The 13,307-nt window shown below is 34.3% G+C and overlaps 2 protein-coding genes across 2 annotated transcripts; one reads left to right on the top strand and one right to left on the bottom strand.

Annotated features, from left to right (window-relative positions):
• Positions 1 to 4,178: 4,178 nt before the first annotated feature.
• Positions 4,179 to 8,154, top strand: LOC114187538 (heavy metal-associated isoprenylated plant protein 7-like). The gene is made up of 5 exons (XM_028075814.2): positions 4,179 to 4,357; positions 4,620 to 4,773; positions 5,172 to 5,368; positions 6,564 to 6,654; positions 7,595 to 8,154. Exons 1-5 carry the CDS (start codon positions 4,349 to 4,351, stop codon positions 7,954 to 7,956), a joined length of 813 nt encoding a protein of 270 aa, XP_027931615.1. The 5' UTR covers positions 4,179 to 4,348; the 3' UTR covers positions 7,957 to 8,154.
• Positions 8,155 to 10,131: 1,977 nt separating this feature from the next.
• LOC114188216 (SNF1-related protein kinase regulatory subunit beta-2-like) lies at positions 10,132 to 13,032 on the bottom strand. The gene is made up of 4 exons (XM_028076781.2): positions 12,650 to 13,032; positions 11,752 to 11,930; positions 11,293 to 11,455; positions 10,132 to 10,632 (listed from the first exon to the last, which is right to left on the bottom strand). Exons 1-4 carry the CDS (start codon positions 12,872 to 12,874, stop codon positions 10,306 to 10,308), a joined length of 894 nt encoding a protein of 297 aa, XP_027932582.1. The 5' UTR covers positions 12,875 to 13,032; the 3' UTR covers positions 10,132 to 10,305.
• Positions 13,033 to 13,307: the final 275 nt, after the last annotated feature.

Here is a 13,307-nt window from a genome sequence, read left to right as displayed (position 1 = left end):
TGCTAATTTTACACTATCACCTCAACCTCATCTATCAGGATCATAACTTTTTCCAGGGCTGTAGCCGAATCATATAACAACACTCTTGTTACTCTGTCCCGTCAAATGACATAATTCTAATATACTTAATCATATTTTTATTTATTTTTAATTTATTATTTTAATTATTTTAAAATTATTTATTTTAATTATTTTTAGTGGTTTGATGATTTAATAACGATTGAAGTGATAAATTGAAAATAATAAAAAATATATGTATAAAATATTTTTATTATTCGTGCTTATTAATTTGCTTTTATTTACCAACATTTTTTTAATCTGTTTCCTCCCAAAGTATTCAGTGTCGGTACACGTAGCGATTTGAATTGGTGCATCCAAATTTAATGCAGTGGCTGTTAATGTTTTGAAGGCAAGTCGTTGGATTTTTATTCAGCAGTTTTGATTTAATGAGTACGCTGAGGATGAGTGCACCCAATAGAAGGGTGATCATTTATGTGTTCCACAATTTCGCTTTAAATTCAACACCAACCCTACAAACAAAGGTTGCAACGTCATTTTATATCATTATCACGCTGAACAATATTTTTTTTTTTTATAGGTATAAAAACATTTGGGAGCATTAAATATATGAAATATAGTAAAGTTAAAATATATGTTTTTGTTTATATACTAATTTAAATACATGAAAATTATAAAAACTTGATGGTTAATATCTCCTTCATTGAACATTAAGCTATATCATTGATCATGATTACGATTAAGCGAACTTTTATTTAGTATAATAAACGGATATGTTTATAGAAGAAGTTTTACTTGAGAAACACAATACCAATACTATCTGAGTTTAATTACATGAGATATTGATTCTACTTCAACACAAGATCTTAAAAGACAATAAATTTATGAGTTTTCATCCTTATATAATTTTTTTTTTATTTTTACTTAATGTGAGACTTACACTCATACTTAAATTTTTAATATAAATTTTTTTATAAGAATTTGCGTAATTAATCTTTTACTGAAAAAAGATAGAAATTATTCGGCATCCGCTTACGATTGATATATTTAATCATGTTAAATATAAGATGATCATAAAAGAAATCCGTTGCCAATCTTAAAAGTTTAAAGTCATTTTAAGAGATAAGTATATAAATCTAGATAATTATGCCTATTGGCGAAACGAATTATTTTTTAATAATTACGACAATATATGATTTCGGTGAGATCCATTCAAATTATAATGTAGATTTAAAATATAAAAAATTAAGATGTTTAGATAGTATTAAAAAGGGATAAATAGTGAAAATAACACTTTAAAGAAAAAGGAAAAAAAACTCATTAAATAATTTAACTTAAAATCTTCATAGTTGAATAGAATAAATAATAATCAATAAAATAACAAAGTTAATGAGTCATGTATTACTGATGTATTTATTTTGTTTATTATAAAAAATCACTAGCATAATTTTTTTCATGCCCAGAACAATTTTTTTTTAAAAACTCTAAGGTAAAAATTTTTGTAATAAACGCATTAAATAGTCATAATATCAGATGTATCGTATTCCTCGTAAGACATGAGGAAGAAGAAATTTGAAATTTTGTGAAAAAGAAGTTTGGTCAGTTATTGTTTTGGATTCAAATTTTGCAAATAAAGAAAAAGTCAATTCTAGCTAAAGTATTGATAAAATTTTTTTAGGCTTAAATACCTTTTTGGTCTTCATTTTCGTAGTGTTTGTTGCGAATAGTTTTCATTTTGACAGAATGTTTACAATGGTCCTCATTTTTACAGAATGTTTAAAATAGTTCTCACTTTCACAATTTGTGTTTTATTTGGTCCTTTTATGTAACACCGTTTAAATCATTAACGGATAACTGTACAGGTGGCACGGTTTGTATTAGGGTGTGTTACGTGTATTGTACAGCTGTGATAATTAGATATTTGGGGATAAATAAATGAGCTAGGGTTTTGGTAAGGAATGATGAATATCCATTGCTGCCATGCTATTGCAGCAATGAATTTCATCAATGTCAATGTTGAGGACTTCATACCAAGCTGATTCAGGAGATCCATCTACGAAGAAATAAATCAATCCATCATCTTTTCAGTCAATGGTGAAGTCTTATGGGAAAGAACTCCCTATCCTGACGTCCATCCACCACATAAGAGGATCTTACCAGGAAGACCCAAGAAAAAAAAAGGAAAATGATATTTTAACCCACTTTTTTTTGACCCACTTTTAACCCATTGCTTTAATCACCATTAGATCATCTTTTTTTATTCTTTTTAGTGATGTGATGTGATGATCTAATGGTGATTGAAGTGGTGGGTTAAAAGTGAGTCAAAAAAAGTAGGTTAAAGTATCATTGTCCAAAAAAAAAGGACAAATCAGCAAAGAGGTCATATGCCGTCAGATTGGACATAACAGGAACAATTGCCCAGATAAGCCTGTGGATGAGCAGACTGCAACACTTGCTGAGACTACAACACTTGCTGAGACTGCACCGGATGCCCAAATTGTTGAGAATGCACCAACTGCTGAGAATGCACCAACTGCTGAAACTCAAACAACTCAACCACCAAGAAATGAAGTGGAGAGTCAAGCAGCACCACTACCAACCAGAAGAACCATCTCAGCAGTTTAGAATGAAATTACAGATTAGGAGGAGGCCATGATAGCAACTACAAACGTCTTAGTTATTTTTTGGAATTTCTGATGTAGAATTTTTTATTGATGTACTGCATTTTGACTTTCCTTAAACTTCGTTCAATTTTACTTTTGTCAAACATTGATGTAGTGCATTTGATGAGGATGAATTAACGTTATGAATTTAACTTCTTCCAGACTTAGATCAATTTAATTTTTTCCCAAGCTTATATCAATATCACTTACTTCAATGTTCAGATTAAGATGTCATTTTGAACATGTTGGGACTAATATTAACATAATCAAACTAATTCATTTCTTCATTTAACAATAGAACAAAACACATTGAACTTTAAAATATTACACACAATAATAGTACGAATAATACAATAACAACACAAGTGAATCCTATTAATAATTGCAGCCTCTTCTCAGCAACCTTCAATGACTTCTCTAAATCATTAACTGCCTCATCTGTGTCATGATGATGATGATGACATCCTTTTCATCAACACCACCATTTGAAAAAATTGTAGCCCACATTATTGGAACCACCACTCTGTAAATCAATAAACCAAAAATTAAAACCAATTTATTATTAACACAAAAATAAAAACAGATTGTATCCAAAATTTTCTACCAATATTCTTTGGAGTTCTTGCCATCCTCAAAGCTGACATCTCTCCGCAGCTACAAACCGGGGTTAATCTATTTCTCGTTGAACCACCAACAGTGCACGAAGTGATACAACACGGTTGCCTCCAATGATTACAACCAGAGGTAAAGGAAGAAGATTGAGATCGTAACATACCTATATAATGGGATTGCAGGAAGAAGAAGATTGCAGCAACACCAATTGGGAATGGAGGAACAAGATTGTCAAAACTCACCAACTGTCCAAACATTCCTTACCAAAACCCTAGTTCACTTATTTATTTCCAAATATCTAATTACCACACATGTACAGTACACAGTACACGTAACACACCCTAATACAAACTGTGCCACATGTACAATGCTCCGTTAATGATTTAAACGGTGTTACAGAAAAGGACCAAATAAAACATGAATTGCGAAAAAAATGACCATTTTAAACATTCAATAAAAATGAGGACCATTCGCAACAAATACTACCAAAATGAGGACCTAAAAGGTATTTAAGCCAATTCTTTTACTAGAAATCACATCATAAATACATTTAAGAAACATATTAATAATACTTTTCATTTTTTTTTAGTTTTGAGTTTTTGTAACAATTAACAGTACCTTCAAAAATAGCATTTTTTTAAAAATAAATTAAACAAGAGTTTCCAACAACTATGTTGGTCCACCTACTAGTGGGTCAAGTTTGAAAATTCAAAATCTATAAATAATTTATGGTGAATAAAATCGAAAGTCTATATTTATTTATTTGGTGCATGAAATTGGAAAGTCTATGAAACACAGGAAATGAAATAAGGGTACATAGCTTTGTGGATGCTGAGTCAGCCATATGGTGTTACATTAAACGGTCCACCTCAGATTTTCAGAATCCCCACGTTAATTTAATGTGCCTCTTCTTCTGTCTGAACCTGTAAAGAGTCCAAGCAAGGAAAGAGAAATAAGAGAGAAACCAAACAAGAGAAGATCATCAATTGCTACCTCCAATATATTACACCACTGCAACATTTCTGAAGCAGAGATCACTGTCGATTATCACACAAATGGGTGAAGTAAGACTTCTCTCTTACACAAAAATTCTTGTCCATATTTATTCTTAATCAATCTGTCTCTTTCCTTTTCTCAACAACTTTTTGCTTTGAAAACTAACTACACTATAGGACTAGGATCATGTATATTCTCTCTAACTTTTCTGATCTTTTATAATGTCTGCTCTGTGATGGTGGCATCATTATCGTGTAATGCATTACATGTTTGTCATATGGAGATCAATTTTTCACTCACATCTTTGCTATTTCTGATTAATGTTCTAAGAACAAGGAAGAAGAAAAGAAAGAAGAAACCCCAGAGGAAAAGAAGGAAGAAGAAAAAAAAGATGAAGAAGAACCTCCGGTGATAGTACTCAAGGTTGATATGCACTGTCAAGCTTGTGCAAGGAAAGTTGCAAAAGCTTTGAAAGGATTTGAAGGTCATTTTAATTAAGTAATTTCTGTTTATATATGCTCTAAGCCAGTCATTTAATCTGATGAATGTAAATCCATGAAAGTTCGAAAGAGCTGTTTGTACGTAACTAGCTTTTGAGCATTAGTGTCAGACTGTACTTTTGATCTCTTTTTTACCTCTCTTTTTCTTGTTAGAGGGATCTGTTATCTATGACTGTTTTTGAATTTAGCAGCATATGCATGATGAAGTAATTTGTCAGGTATATATTATTCTCAACTTTTGGAGGTAACTTTACACATCCAATAGTGACAAAAAATCATCATGCACTACAGTTTAACATAGATAATGATATGTAGGTGGTGGAAAGATTAAGAATAAAGTAATATTATCAAAATTTAAGTTAGAATCGTTTTTGTGAAACAGGAGTGGAGGAGGTGACTGCAGATAGCAAGGCAAGCAAAGTGGTAGTGAAAGGAAAAGAAGCAGACCCCATAAAGGTGTGTGAGAGGCTACAAAAGAAAAGTGGTAAGAAAGTGGAACTCATTTCACCTTTGCCAAAACCTCCAGATGAGAAAAAAGAAGAAGTCAAAGAACCACAGCCAGAGAAGAAAAAAGAGGAGGTAACAGCATATACCAGTTCTCCTTTTGCTGATTTCTTGTTATAGAGAGTAATTTATAAGAATAGCAAAAATGTTGTAGCTAATCACTCATTCACCTTAAGAGACATTCTAAGTAGTACACAGGGTTTTTTCATGTTTACTATCACAACCATGCAAAATCTTTGTAAGTAGACACAGCAACCCCTTGAGCCATTACTAGCAAAACTTCAAACACTGTAAGTTTCTCTTTTTTTTTTTTTTTTTACCTTGGAGATTAAGATGAATGAGGATGGTGCATGTAAAGATGACCAACATGCTTACTTTACAGGAAAGTGAAAATGTGAAATGCTTTGGTTTTTAGTTTCCATAGTTTGTTCTCTTTTGGTTTCTTGTTCCTGTTGTTTCCAAGGAGGATGGATGCTATATGGTAGCATGAAAGTAACGAAACAAAGTCAGCAGAATGATGGCACTCTCCCACAAGGCACGTGTAACGAGGGCAACGGTGGTGACAATTAAGAGGGCCTGACCCCACCCTCTTTTGCAACTTGACATGCATGTATGCAGCCAAATGGGGTCATCTTCACGGGGCTTATTATATATCTTCTTTTCACTTTTTACCGTGCTCATCACCCTCTCAATGTTCATAACACTCTATGCCATATGCCATACATTTCACAATTCTTAAGGCACACACACAAGTACAAACAAAACCATGTGAAGTGGAAGAAGTTGAAAGTTGTAACCACTGTCACTCTCTATTATGAGCTCAGCGGTTAATGCAGTTCTGTGAGACTGTGTTTTGTGACTAAGATTGTAGTGTTTGCTCCCTTGGCTTATAGTGTTCAGTGGGAAACCCCACATGGCCCATTAACAAAATACAAGTTAGTGGAATCACTTAGGGCTCTTTTATTTCAGCAACTTACTTGTCACAACTAACATGTTGAATATCTAAATCTATTAGGGATATAAATGAGTATAAATCTAATTTTGCAAACTGATTTAAATAGATCAGTAACCTAACCCTATGTAAAAGACTATTTATTTTCACAAGTAGTTGAGTTTAAGTATTAAGTATGCAGTTAAATATGTTCTTTTACGTCTTAAGTATGCGGTTGAACTGTCATTGCTTATACATTAGTTTTGACGAAACTAATATTTCTACGTATGGTTGAATCAATGTGACATGTCTTATATTGTTGTTTCAATTGTTTGTCAGCCACCTCCTGTGGTAACAGTAGTCCTCAAAGTTCGAATGCATTGTGAAGCATGTGCTCAAGTTATAGAAAAGGGAATCCGCAAGATTAAAGGTACATGGATTCATGCTTTTTCTTCTTGTTTCATCATCTCTCTCTATCTTCTGTAATGAATTATTGATTGCTCGTGCGAACTGTCTTTCCTTTCCTCGTGCACTCGCTATCTTGGAACCTACATATTTATAGACAAATCTTTTTTTTTTTCTTCTTCCTTTTTCTTTCAATTTGTTATTTTCAAATTCAGTATTCTGATTTCGTAATGACGAACATGTCTATATATAGTTACCACACGTGAAAAAATTTCGAATGCAAAAGTTTCATATTAATTACTCAGAGCGTAGTCCGAACGCACTTTATGGTACATTGTTTCCTTCTTTAAGTGTTGGATAAATTTCATGCGGATCTCACCAAAAGGATCAAACTATGTTTTGGATTTTTCAGTAAACTCAAAACGAAATTCTCTCAACAAGACAATAATAGAGAGTGTATTAAAAAACTGTCATCGTCTCTGTATTGAAAGATAGGTCAAGAAGCATAACGCGTGGCGCTAATCCCGTTCCTTTCAAAAGGGTGCTTGATTTCAAGGTTTTTCGTGTAGCCTTTTGACCGTAAGAGTTGTGATGTTGATCTTAATTGGATCTCGAGGATTATATATTAATCTCACTGCCAATATTTTTGTGTGTGAAAAAGGCCAATAAATAGACCTTAACTGCGTAAAATTTTGCATTTCAATGCTGATTTATGGGGAGGTGGCGGAGAAGGGGGTGTTACATGATGTTGAGAGATGAATATTTAACATCATCAATTCACTGTTTCAACTTCTTTTATGTAGGGCATAACTTTAACTGGTATTATAAACAATAAATTAAAGACACGCTTTGCGTTTAACTCGTGCTTTTTAATTTAATTAATCTCTGAAAACTTTAAACTGTAACACATAACTTAATCATTTGACAGCAATCTATTACATGCTAACACGTATTGATTAATGCAGGAGTAGAGTCAGTGGAGACAAGCTTGGGAAATGATCAAGTGATAGTGAAAGGTGTGATAGACCCAGAAAAGCTGGTTGATTATGTGTACAAGAGAACCAAAAAGCAAGCTTCTGTTGTGAAAGAAGAGGAAAAGGAAGAGAAGGAAGAGGAGAAGAAAGAGGAAGAGAAAGAAGAAAAAAAAGAAGGTGAAGAAAGCAAGGGAGATGATGATGGTGAAGAAGAGGATGAAAACAAATCTGAGATTAAGCGAAGCGAATATTTGCCAATGAGATCCTACGTTGACTACTTAGACTACTTAGACTACCCTTATGATTCTCAGATTTTCAGCGATGAGAACCCAAATGCATGCAGTGTAATGTAGATCAGTATTATTATGTACTAATTAACTTGGTATTTTATTGTGTTTATGAACTTTCTACATATTTCCTTGCTAAAGGTTGGCCAGAATTGTTGCAGTGTGTACTGAATTTTGGCCTGCATTTTCAATTATATATGTACCTATAATGATGTCATTCATTAATAAGTTCTACTCATGTTATGATAAAACTTGCTACCAAAATGGACACTTCAAGCGGAACTTTACTGAAGTATTACTCCCAGTTAACAGGATTCACAGGCTTCTCAGCTTTTTTATAAAATATAAAATCTATTGGTTGAAACAAAACCCAGATAGCTCATAGACTGACATATAACGATTCAAGAAAAAATTAACTCGGATTCTTTGTAAAGAAAAACAATGTGATTAAAATAAAAGATTTTATAAAAAGTTACTGGCTTTGTTTCAAACAAAACTGAATCATTGATGAGTAGTTTGAAGTAGTGGGAAACTGATTTGGAACTCAGTTTCTTGCCCTACTGCTAAAGGAACTATAAGGTTGAGGGTTGTCCTTTATACAGACAGCTGCTGAGTTGGGTAGGGTCCAATTATTGACCACAAGATTGAAAAAAAAAAGTAGGAACAGTATTATAAGGTCTTTACCTTTTTAAGCAATTGTTAGAAGCTTCATCAGAGAAATGTAGTCTATTAACAAGTAATGGAACAAAATATAACTTCAAATTATGACACACTGTGAGCAGCAGCATGTATTCTAAATCCTCGTACAACATTTTTTTTACTAATCTTCTAACATGCTGAATAAAATAATCATAAAATTATTTTTATCTTTCAAAATATTATTTATCATACATGTTTTTTATCAAGTGTTTTGTTTAAAAAGTAACAGGAAGGTAGAGTGTTATTCATTTGAATATAAACCAAAAAGGATGTGTTAGTTGCAATGTCATGAGTTTTGCAGAAGAAAGAGGATGATGCAAAGTAGTGGCGGGGAACCTAATTCCAAAAGGAATATGATGCATGCATTACAATCTGCGAATCTCTGGAGTAATGGGACGTTTAAGATAGCGAAGGTGATATCAAAATAGATGCATAGAATTAAAAAAGGCGAATCAGAGGCACTTTATTCTTGTAAAGGTGGGGTTAACTGCCTTTTTTGAGTTGGCAAAAGCAAAGTTAAAACAGAAACGCCATGACAGAGACTTACAAGGTTATCTATTTTTGTTTTTTTGGTGACTCAGAGACTTGTAGATGTTATAATTGTGTAAATTAACCCATCGTTTTAATAGGGATAGAACTCAACTTGCATAACGCATTGGATCAAACAGTGACTACAGCAGAAAACTCCGACGCCTAGTTCAAGAAAGAGGTAGGACCAGTCGTCAAATAGTGCACTGTGGGAGATTTTCTGCACCAGGAAAATGACAACTTTACATCTACGTTACTGAATTTATGGAATTTGAAAATGTTAATAACCACAATAAGAAATCATTTTTGATAGATTTAAAGAGAAAACAAAAAGTTTATTCACATTTTTTTTCAGTGAACTTGATTTATGATGACATCTTCAAATAACTTCTACCCATAACCAATGCTTCTAACTATTTTCAGCTTCTAGTGATTCTGAAAATATCTGTAACTATTTTGAGATTCTGATTATTTTGAAAAGTTGTAATATAAACTCAAAACTATTACTTTTCAAAAAAACGATACTTCGGTGAAAAATGCTTCAGCAAACATAAGATTTTAAGTTATCACGGACTTCATTGGATATTTTGAAAACTCCAGTAGCAACATATTTTTGTATAATTCATGAAGTTGAAGCACAGCAAAAAGCCTGTTCTAGAGACCCATAGCATCAAGATTTCAGAAAATTAATGGTTAATTTTACAATGGGATCTAGATATTTTAGGTGTATGATGCCTTGACATACTCCTTTCAGTAATTTAGTACAAATATGAAGCTTTATCATAAAAATTAAACATGTATATGATAAATCATCCAGACACACACATTTGTGGATGAGAGAAAGAGAGGTGTGTGGATATGAACAGTAAACGAGATAAACCCAACAGATGGCATGAAAATACCTTTTTTCTTTCCCGTTTTATTTTAGTGTGGATTAATCAAAATTCCTAGATAATATGTACCACCAAAAAGAAATGTAGCAGGAAAAGGTTCCTACAGAATAGCCATCAAAAATGATGTATGAAAACTGAATTGCATGATGAATAGCCACCAAGCAATTGGCATTATATGTACCACAATGTTCACTTTGATGTAATTATCCTTATGGAGCTTAGAATTTCTCACTTATAGCCCGTACTGGTGGAAGCTATATCAGCTAAAAGGATACACAGTCCATGTAATTTATGTTTACCTCTGCAAAGACTTGTACAGCACCACAGTCACATATTTGGCTCGAAACCGATGAGTTGTGCCAAGTGCGACCACTGAAGGGCTACCCTTTCCTTTCTGCATATAAAGATGATTCAGCACTACATGCTGAGGTCTGGCTGTAAGAGGTTGGATTTCCATATTTGTTGACGGAATATTAAGAAGCGTCATTTGCAAATACGGAGGAACCAATGGTGGCTCCTTTGCATAATCTTCGGAACTAAGTTGTAAGTTGTTATAACTAGAGTCTGGTGATTTAGGAGGTTCAAAACTAGAAATGCTTCCAATGTCCTCAGGAACATAATCCTTTACGTAATATACAAAATTGTTAGTCTCACAATATAGATGTTCGCGCCTTCTGACAGTAAAACATAGCGCAGACATTTTTTTAGTACTATAAGATATGCAATGAAACCTATTTTATCATCATCTTCCCATCCCCTGGTTAGGAATTACAAGTTCTACCGATCAGCAAATAAGTTTAACTAGAGCGACATGAGAAAAATTGGCATGTATAAAATTACAAGATAATAAAATGACTCAGAAAGAAAACTGATATGTAAAACCGCTATAAAAATTCATTCCATGGATATTAAGGGTTTTTATCTAAAAAACAAAGAAGACCTGCAGAGTTACGTAGCCACAAAGTGACATAGAAATGAGTTCAGAATCATATCCATTGAAAACAAAGTTCTTGCAAGAAGATAAGATAATCTAACCTAAGTACGTGAAATAAATGAGAAAGGGAGAGACATTATAAGGAGAATCCTGATGCAAGGGATACTAAAACCGAATGTAAAGTCCCAAAGAAAAATAAGAATTTGATAACTTGAGAGAGAAAAAGGAAATATATCCGAGATTGCACAAAATAAGGTCCTTCAAACAGGGTTCCTAAATAAGATAAGTTTGCACAAAAATCACCATCACATGTCAATTATTATTACAAGTCTATTAGCAAAAATGTACCTGCAAGTCCAAAATGTTGTAAGCATTACCCGCATCATCTTGAGCCCAAGGCAAGTCAGGTGCATACCTCCACTGGCCATCCACAATAAATCTAAATTGGTATACACCGGATGGCAACACTTTCATTATTGTGAAATCCTTCCCTGATCTCTGTAAGGACATTCTGATGAACCAATAATATTATCATCTAAGCAACAGCTATAGCAGGCTTCGAAGATAAATCAAAAGGACATAACGTATGCATTTCATTTTTTTTGTTTTATGTTTCATCTTCAGTTAATATGTTTTCAATAATAATTCAAAATTGCCACCTTGTTTTTTTGGTTCCAGCTTTCAAGAACTTGTAAATGAAACGATGAAAACACAACAAGGTGACGCGAGAAAAACATATCAACAGAAAATGACAACAAACAAACAAAAAGGAAAAACATTAACAAACACATCCCAGACATTCCAAACCTTGTTTTCCAATTATCCCATGATCCCTCCACAGCCACTTCTTTCCCATCATAACTCCAAGTAATCATCGTTGGAATTCCAAGTTCACTGTACATATCCTCGTACCCTGACGTAGTCTGCATCCAGGAAGGGCTTGGAGTATGCATTTCATCAGGTCTTTGTAGTGGAACCACCGGAACCTAAAAACAGAGAAAGGGAAGCAGTTAACAACTGCCAAAAAAAGAGAACCAAGCCAAGCACGTATATTCAAAGCAACGAAAATTCATAACCAAGCTTCATAGAGACCAGATAGCACATCTTATATGATTGACAAGAAAACATCACGTAGCCTCTTGTGTCCACGATCAACCTAGGAGAGAGTGAGGGGTAGGGTACTTGATTCCTGAACTGGACAAAAAATCCAGAAGATGCGAATATAGTCCTTTAAAGCAATCCCAACACATAAACTTCCCAGTCACAGAAACACTGAATTAGGTTCCCATCCCACACATGCTGATTGATACAATAACTAAAAACACTGAGCGAGAGAATGGACCTCCAAAGTAGTGAATGAAGAATAAAAAGGAAAAGCGAGTAAGGAGCTTCGGAACTAAATAATCCACCACACGAACTTGCATCACACAGCCAGTCTACACCAGGAGTTCTTTTACAATCTCAAAAGGCTAAAAAAAGTTACATGATTATTCACCATCCAAACCGAGTGCACTCTGACATCATGCCTTCTAAGACACGCCGACCCAGAAACAAGTGCCAACATTCAATTAAAACGTTAGACTTTCTCAACTGATTAATCCATGAAAAGGGAGACCAAGGAAAAAAAATTATATTTTTTTAACAATCTGGAGAAGAAAAAAAAACAACAACCTATTTAGCAATAAACTGTAAAGAGAGGGTTTACTTGTGGGGCGAACATGAAGGGAGATTGAGTGGTTCTAGGGCTAGCAGGGGGAGAATGACCCATCATATCGGAAGGAGGCGCACGATAGCCAGGGTTGGCGGACATGCAATCGGCGACAGCGTGAGTAGGTGCAGAAGCAGCAGCTTCGTCGTCGTCTTCTTCTTCTTCTCCGTCGGTCTCGGAGGGAGAACCGTTGACATCGTCTCTCCCATTCACATTGCCCATGGTAGTTGTGCAGTGAGAGAGAGAGAGGGAGGGAGTAAGAAGAGAAAGAAAAAAAAAAGGAAAAAGGAGAAAGAGAAAGGGAAGGGAGTGGGGTAAAACAATAATTGTATGATAGTAAAAAAAGAAATGTGAGATGGGTGGAAAGAAGAAAGAGAAGAAAGAGAAAGGAGTTGAGGGTGGGAGAGTGAGGGAGTGTGGGGTAGGGTAAGGTAAGGAGTGTTGTGTTGGGTTTTGGGGATGGTGGTGACGTCATCATAAGGACCTTACATTATGTTGTGTTGTGTTTGGAGTGTTCGCTCCGACGGCATGGCAGGACGTGAAGAGTCCTCGGAGCTGGGTTTAGGGCTCAGAAAGCCCAAGCTCAAGGAATTGGCCCGTTAAGTTGGGTTGGGTGGGTTACAATAAGCGGAAGGAATTGGCCCGTTAAACTATA

The sequence above is a fragment of the Vigna unguiculata genome, chromosome 6 (genome assembly GCF_037176805.1).
Source record: "Vigna unguiculata cultivar grain cowpea cultivar isolate G323 ecotype 2 chromosome 6, ASM3717680v1, whole genome shotgun sequence".
In the NCBI taxonomy this organism is placed as follows: Eukaryota; Viridiplantae; Streptophyta; class Magnoliopsida; order Fabales; family Fabaceae; genus Vigna; species Vigna unguiculata.
Note: the sequence above shows the minus strand (reverse complement) of the source record. Positions and strands in the feature narration are given on the sequence as shown.